Source organism: Tachyglossus aculeatus, chromosome 19, assembly GCF_015852505.1.
Source record: "Tachyglossus aculeatus isolate mTacAcu1 chromosome 19, mTacAcu1.pri, whole genome shotgun sequence".
NCBI lineage: Eukaryota > Metazoa > Chordata > Mammalia > Monotremata > Tachyglossidae > Tachyglossus > Tachyglossus aculeatus.
This window is the reverse complement of record NC_052084.1, coordinates 17,732,465-17,740,528: the sequence shown is the minus strand read 5'-3', so window position 1 is coordinate 17,740,528 and position 8,064 is coordinate 17,732,465. Positions and strand designations below refer to the sequence as shown.

At 50.0% G+C, this 8,064-nt stretch overlaps 1 protein-coding gene across 1 annotated transcript; it reads left to right on the top strand.

Annotated features, from left to right (window-relative positions):
• Positions 1–213: 213 nt before the first annotated feature.
• Positions 214–7,824, top strand: SAYSD1 (SAYSVFN motif domain containing 1). Its single transcript, XM_038760865.1, has 2 exons — positions 214–315; positions 6,662–7,824. Exons 1-2 carry the CDS (start codon positions 214–216, stop codon positions 7,001–7,003), a joined length of 444 nt encoding a protein of 147 aa, XP_038616793.1. The 3' UTR covers positions 7,004–7,824.
• The last annotated feature ends 240 nt before the right edge of the window (positions 7,825–8,064 follow it).

The following is an 8,064-nucleotide window of genomic DNA, read 5'->3' as shown; positions in this document are numbered from 1 at the left end:
TCTCAACCAATCAGGTGTCGGCCTCCCAACCAATCAGGCCTCGGACACGCCCCCAATCCGTCGCAGGCCACGCCCACAAGGCGAAGTCGGCCTCCCGACCAATCAGGTCTCGGCAACGCCCCCAACCTGTCACAGGCCACGCCCCCTATCCGGCTTCCTCCCCCCACTTAGCATGCGCAGGAGCCCCGCCCGCGCCGGGTCTAGCGTGTCGTCATGGAGCGACGGCTGGCGGAGTTCCGGGCCTCCCGAAAGCGAGTGGACGGGAACCACAACGGCGCGGAAGCCGAGCCGGTTCGGACACTGCGGCCCGGACAGGTGAGATCCGCTCGCAGGCCCCGCCCCCTCCGCCTCTGTGACGCCTCGAGGCCCCGCCCCTCCCCGTGTGTGAGGGCTCAATCATTCATTCAGTCGTATGTAGTGAGCGCTTATTCATTCACTCAATCGTATTTATTGAGCGCTTACTGTGTGCGGAGCACTGGGCTAAGCGCTTGGGAAGTAGGCAACATAGAGAGACGGTCCCTACCCAGCAGTCTAGACTGTGAGGGCTCGAGGCCCCGCCCCCTTTGTATGTGAGGGCTCGAGGCCCCGCCCCCTCGTCGTGGGAAGGGTCGAGGCCCCGCCCCCTTTGCATGGGAGGGCGCGAGGCCTCGCCCCCTCCTCGTGTGAAGGATCGAGGCTCCGCCCCCTTCCGTGTGAGGGCTCGAGGCTCCGCCTCCTTCCGTGTGAGGGCTCGAGGCCCCGCCCCCTTCCGTGTGTGAGGGGACGAGGCCCCGCCCCTTCCACGTGTGAGGACTCGTGGCCCCGCCCCTTTCGTGTGTGAGGGAACGAGGCCCCGCCCCCTGCCGTGTGTGAGGGAACGAGGCCCCGCCCCCTGCTGTGTGTGAGGGCTCGAGGCCCCGCCCCTCCGTGTGTGAGGGCTCGAGGCCCCGCCCCCTCCGCGTGTGTGAGGGATCGAGGCCCCGCCCCCTCGTGTGTGACGGCTCGAGGCCCCGCCCCCTTCTCGCGTGTGAGGGCTCGTGCCCCTGCCCCATTCATGTGTGAGGGCTCGAGGCCCCGCCCCCTCCTTGCGTGACGGCGCGAGGCCCCACCCCCTTCTCGTGTGTGAAGGCTTGTGGCCCCGCCCCTTTCATGTGTGAGGGCTCGAGGCCCCGCCCCCTCCTCGCGTGAGGGGTCGAGCCCCGCCCCTTTTGTGTGCTAGGGCTCGAGGCCCCGCCCCCTCGCGTGAAGGACCGAGGCCCCGCCCCCTCCTTGTTCGACGGCGCGAGGCCCCGCCCCTTCTCGCGTGTGAGGGCTCGAGGCCCCGCCCCTTTCGTGCGAGGGCTCGAGGCCACGCCCCCTCCGGGCGTGTGAGGGCTCGAGGCCCCGCCCCCTTTGTGTGCGAGGACTCGAGGCTCCGCCCCCCTTTTGTGAGGGCTCGAGGCCCCGCCCCCTTCTCGTGTGTGAGGGCTCGTGGCCCCGCCCCCTCCTTGCTTGAGGGATGGAGGCCCCGCCCCTTTCTTGTGTGAGGGGCAGAGGCCCCGCCCCCTCATTAATAATAATAATGATAACGGTATTTGTTAAGCACTTACTATGTGCAAAGCACTGTTCTCAACGCTGGGGCTGGGGGGATACAAGGTGATCAGGTTGCCCCACGTGGGGCTCACAGTCTCCATCCCCATTTCACAGATGAGGTCACTGAGGCCCAGAGAAGTGAAGTGACTTGCCCAAGGTCACCCAGCAGACGTGTGGTGGAGTCGGAATTCGAACCCACGACCTCCGACTCCAAAGCCTGGGCTCTTTCCCCTGAGCCACGCTGCTTCTGTGTAGGGGGGCTACTCGAGGCCCTGCCCCATCCCCCGTGAGAGTGAGCCCGCTGTTGGGTAGGGACCGTCTCTATATGTTGCCGACTTGGACTTCCCAAGCGCTTAGTACAGTGCTCTGCACACAGGAAGCGCTCAATAAATACGATTGATGATAATGTGGGATGGGGACTATGACCGACCCGATTGCCAACTTGTACTTCCCAAGCGCTTAATACAGTGCTCTGCACAATCAATCGTACTTATTGAGCGCTTACTGTGTGCAGAGCACTGTACTAGGCGCTTGGGAAGTCCAAGTTGGCAACATATAGAGACAGGCCCTACCCAACAGTGGGCTCACAGTCTAGAAGGGGGAGACAGATAACAAAACCAAACATATTAGCAAAATAAAATAAATAGAATAGATAGGTACAAGTAAAATAAATAAATACAGTAAGTGCTCAATAAATATGATTGATTATCTTATCAACCCCAGTGTTCAGTACAGTGCTTGGCCCATAGTAAGTGCTTAACAGATATCACAAATTATTTTATTATTGTTGGTGATTCTCCTGCCCTACCTGCCCAGCGTCCTGAACCAAAGTAGGTCCTACCTGCGTTGAGAATAGGACTCAAATCTGGTTGAAATATAATAATAATAATAATAATGGCATTTATTAAGCGCTTACTATGTGCAAAGCACTGTTCTAAGCGCCGGGGAGGTTACAAGGTGATCAGGTTGTCCCACGGGGGGCTCACGGTCTTCATCCCCATTTTACCGATGAGGGAACTGAGGCCCAGAGAAGCGAAGTGACTTACCCAGAGTCACCCAGCCGACAAGTGGCGGAGTCGGGATTTGAACCCATGACCTCTGACTGCAGAGCCCGGGCTCTTTCCACTGAGCCACGCTGCTTCGTATGCTCTCTTTCCCTTCACAAACCAAAGTTTGTGCCGAATTTTAGAGCAGAGAGCCTGGAGGATATAGAAAATCAAGTTGCTCTGTCAAGCCCCTACTAAATGGGCGATATTTTTTTTATTGACTATGGGGACTTTTGAAGGAAGAGAGGGGCCACTTTGAAATCAACTCTTGCGACTGTGTTTGTGCCGCAGAAATCAGGCCTGGGAGTGAGAAAGACCTGCGTTCTAATCCCGACTCCGCCACTCACCTGCTGGGTTACTTGGACAAGTCGCTTTTCTGTGCCTCAGTCGCTTCCTCTGCAAAATGAGGATTGTTGCCGACTCGAAGCGCTTAGTACAGTGCTCTGCACACAGTAAGCGCTCAATAAATACGATTGATTGATTGATTAAGAAGCAGCGTGGCTCAGTAGGAAAGAGCCCGGGCTTTGGAGTCAGAGGTCATGGGTTCAAATCCCGGCTCTGCCAGTTGTCAGCTGTGTGACTTTGGGCAAGTCACTTCACTTCTCTGGGCCTCAGTGACCTCATCTGTGAAATGGGGATTAAGACTGTGAGCCCCCCGTGGGACAACCTGATCACCTTGTAACCTCCCCAGTGCTTAGAACAGTGCTTTGCACATAGTAAGCGCTTAATAAATACCATTGTTATTATTATTATTAAGACTGTAAGCCCCTTGTGGGACACAGACCGTGTCCAACCTGATTAGCTTGTATCTATCCCGGCTGTGTTTGCTTAATACAGCGCCGGACACATGGTAAGCGCCTAAATTCCATTTAAAAACAAACAGAAAAAGAAGAATATTCCTCTTGCCAAATTTACCACGAACTAAAGCCGTCTCTTTCTCCACTGAAATTGGAATCTGTTACCACGTCTCCTTTGGCTCATATTTACCAAGTCAAATGTAGCCACCAGCACGGATGTGCCGCAGTTTTAAAACAGTTGGTGTAAACGTTGGCGACTATTCTATTTATTTTATTTTGTTAATATGTTTTGTTTTATTGTCTGTCTCCCCCTTCTAGACTGTGAGCCTGTTGATAGGTAGGGACTGTCTCTATATGTTGCCAACTTGGACTTCCCAAGGGCTTAGTACAGTGCTCTGCACACGGTAAGCGCTCAATAAATACGATTGAATGAATGAATGAAATGTAGCCACCAGCACGGATGTGCCGCAGTTTTGAAACAGCTGGTGTAAACGTTGGCAACTATTCTATTTATTTTATTTTGTTAATATGTTCTGTTTTATTGTCTGTCTCCCCCCTCTAGACTGTGAGCCTGTTGATGGGTAGGGACCGTCTCTATATGTTGCCAACTTGGACTTCCCCAGCGCTTTGTACAGTGCTCTGCACACGGTAAGCGCTCAATAAATACGATTGAATGAATGAATGAAATGTAACCACCAGCACGGATGTGCCGCAGTTTTGAAACAGCTGGTGTAAATGTTGGCAACTATTCTATTTATTTTATCTTATTAATATGTTTTGTTGTCTGTCTCCCCCCTCTAGACTGTGAGCCTGTTGATGGGTAGGGACCGTCTCTATATGTTGGCAACTTGGACTTCCCAAGCGCTTAGTACAGTGCTGTGCACACAGTAAGCGCTCAATAAATACGATTAAATGAATGAGTGAATGAAATGTAGCCACCAGCACGGATGTGCCGCAGTTTTGAAACAGTTGGTGTAAATGTTGGCAACTATTCTATTTATTTTGTTAATATGTTTTGTTGTCTGTCTCCCCCCTCTAGACTGTGAGCCTGTTGATGGGTAGGGACCGTCTCTAGATGTTGCCAACTTGGACTTCCCAAGCGCTTAGTACAGTGCTCTGCACACGGTAAGCGCTCAGTAAGTACGATTGAATGAAGGAGTGAAAGTCCAAAACGTTTTAGCCACGTGACCCCCTTCAAGCCCAAGAAGTTGGCAGCAGATGCAGCTCGTGTTTACCTTCTAGAGGGGCCACTTCTAAATCAACTCACGCGACTGTGTTTGTGCCGCAGAAATTAGGATTCATTATTTCAGGAGGAAGGAATGCATCAGGTTAGTTTGGAAGCTATTAACTATCGAGGTCAAGCCCGTGGGTTAAAACGAATATCGGTCTCTTGTGGCATCGTCGGAAGCCTTTTCTTCCCGCCACACAGTGGTCTGTAGTTCTTAGTGGAATATCATATCAAGGATTGTTGCATATTAGCGTTGAAATGCATGAATAGACCCGTGCGATTCAGAATTGGAATATTGCAGGGCAGGAAGGGAATTCAAGTGCTCTACAAGGGATATTTGGCTCAGTTTTATGAAGTCTAAAACAACACTTTTTTTCTTTAAGAAAAAGGCACTGAGGAACAGGTTCTGTTAACTTTTTACTACTCTTCTTAAGTATCATATACTTTGTATTCACCCCGAAGTTTTAAATGAGGGTTTTGATATTGAGAAAAAAATCCGTCGTTGGTTTTGGCATTTGCAAATACGACTCTGAGGGCCAAGCGGATTTGCTGTGCGGAAGCACGGGGAGAGATCGTTCTCATCTAGCAGCTTGCCTCGAAGTGCGTATTTCCTTCCAGTTCTTTTTTTTCCGTTTTAGTTATATTTATTGTAAATTCTTTATGTTCCAATAATTGCGTACCGTTTCATAAGCCATTTTCTACATAGTGCTGTAAAGCCGTAACGGCACAGTCAGTTCCTTCACTTTGTTTTTGTCTTATTTCCAAAGGATTATGAGGGCATGGAAGAGCCGGGCCGACGAAGAAGCTCTAGAAGTCCTCTAGACTGTGAGCTCAGTAGGGGCAGGGAACGTGTCTACTAATTGTTGCATTATACTCTCCTAAGTGCTTAGCACAGTGCCCTGCACATAGTAAGCGCGCAATAAGTACCAATGATTGAGGCTAAGCTCAGCAAAAGCTTCCAGTATTACTGACAGTTTGGCAGAAGTGACTCAGACAAATTTGTTATTAATGTTTGTGATTTCATGCCTCTTAGTTCCTTTTTCAAGATGGTATCTGAGTTTACTCTGAGCATTTTCTTCTATACCTGTTTCTAATTTTAGTTGATTTCAACCCAGTTATTTCCACAAAGCAGTCCTGCTTGTCACGGATTCTTTTCCTTGGAGATTTGGAATAGCCGCTCGTCAGTTTGTTCGTATTAATGTTTTCTTAAGGATTCACTTTGGTCAAATATCTCTTAGCTATGGCTGGGCATATGAGACCAAGAAAACAACTGCAGAAATGACTGCAGAAGTGAAAAAGCATGTGACTCTGTTTTTCTAATCCTACAGTAAGCTCAAGATGAGGGAATCTCTGAATAAGTTGGAGGAGTGGGGAAAAAGACACTTTTTCAGTAATATTGAAAGTCATTTATGCCTCAGTTAACACTAATGCACCAATTGCCGATGGTCCTTTAAGGTTTCTGTTTTCCGTTCCAGCAATTGTCATGAAGTGAAAACATTTTACTTATGTGTCAGAGGTGCTTTTTCATGCCTGAGTGGGTTTTTTTGTTTTGTTTTCCTTTCTTAATTTCTTCTCGCACCCCATCCTTTAACATTTTGGCCAAATGCGCCAGTAATTAATCTTCCAGGGTTTGAGACTTTTTGTGTGGGGCCCCAATAAACTCCCGTTAATCAACAAACTAATCTGAGGCATCTCTGCAGAGATAGATGTTGCCAGTTTGTACTTCTCAAGCGCTTAGTACAGTGCTCTGCACATAGTAAGCGCTCAATAAATACGATTGATGATGATAATGATAGAAGAGCCTTTTGTAGGGACTTCATCGAGTCTCAGCTCCCTAACACGTCGATCCATTTTTATTCAGTTAGCGGCGAGCCCGTTAGCTCCCCAGGGTGATTATTTTTTCAAGTCGAGCGAGGAAATAGAAACCAACGAGCCCGGGAGTTTTCCAAGCGCAGGACTAACCACCTTTTTAGATCCGTCGGGATTTTTCTCAGCTTCATTACCCTCTGTTCTTCTTTCTTTCGGGTTACATTTTCCAGGAAGCAGCTCAAACTCCCGGGAGCTCAGCAGAGGCCCCAGCTCCGGCCGGCTCTTCTCCAGCCCCACGGTCTCGGTGCCCCCCGATTGTTCTCACTCTCTTGAAGGTGCTCCTGTGGTTGGTCTTACTCGGACTTTTCGTGGAACTGGAATTCGGCCTGCCTTATTTCGTCCTGTCCCTGTTCTACTGGATCTACGTAGGGACCCGGGGCCCAGGGGAGAAGAAGGAAGGCGAGTGGAGCGCTTATTCCGTGTTCAATCCCGGCTACGAAGCCATCCAAGGCACCCTGACGGCGGAACAGCTGGAGCGGCAGTTATTGAACCAGCCCCTGGCCGGGAGGTAGCATTTCCGCCTCATCCTTTGGACACCCGTTACCTAATCTCTCGATCTGGACGCGATTTGATGGGCGGAAGCGATGGGGACACCATTTTATCCCCTTGGATGCTGTGGCGGGGGGGAAAGAGTGATGTCTTTCCATCTCCATTATGTGATATTTGCCTTCTGGGTTTCCTAACGCTTCTTTTCCCGGCCCGCTGCGGCATTTCTGACCGCACTTACAATTCCGTCTCCAGACTGGCTTTCAATTTTCCTAAAAGCCGTGAAAAGGCACTATTGCACGACAGGCGCGACCCCCCACGTACAGAGTTGTATCTTGGGGAGATGGAGACCTGTTCATTTTCATAGATGAGGAAGCCAGCTTCGAGAAGGAGGAAAAGCAAATCATCAGGTGGGACGGTCTGTTGAAAGTTAGGGCTGTTAGGATTGATAAAGCGGCGCCACTTGGAGGCATCAAAGCTGTTAATAAATTGAACCGAATGTCTTTAGCCTCTCCCAAACCTAGAAGAGTTGAAATGGTGATTTTTTTCAATTTTCTTAACTCTTTTCTACCCCTTAACGGTGTTAAGGAGACGCCAGCCTTGTCGGCCTTTATGAAGAAGAATGCCTCCGGTCAGGGGAGGTTCATTCGTTCAGTCGTATTTATTGAGCGCTTATGGTGTGCAAAGCAGTTTGTCTTCATCCACGCGGTCTCTCACTCTCTCCTCTCTGTCACCCGTCTTTCAAGGGCCCTTAGGAAGCAGGTGAATTCTGCACGGTCAGAGGAGTCAAGGAAGTGGAATCAATCAATCAATCGTATTTATTGAGCGCTTGAGCGAAGTACAAATTGGCAACACATAGAGACAGTCCCTACCCAACAGTGGGCTCACAGTCTAAAAGGGGGAGACAGAGAACAGAACCAAACATACCAACAAAATAAAATAGGATAGAAATGTACAAGTAAAATAAATAAATAAATAAATAGAGTAATAAATATGTACAACCATACATACATATATACAGGTGCTATGGGGAAGGGAAGGAGGTAAGATGGGGGGATGGAGAGGGGGACGAGGGGGAGAGGAAGGA

Coding starts and splice junctions, on each gene's coding strand:
- SAYSD1 (XM_038760865.1), top strand. CDS start 214: ATGGAGCGACGGCTGGCGGAGTTCCGGGCCTCCCGAAAGCGAGTGGAC. Junction 316..6,661: donor GGACACTGCGGCCCGGACAG/GTGAGATCCGCT, acceptor TACATTTTCCAG/GAAGCAGCTCAAACTCCCGG.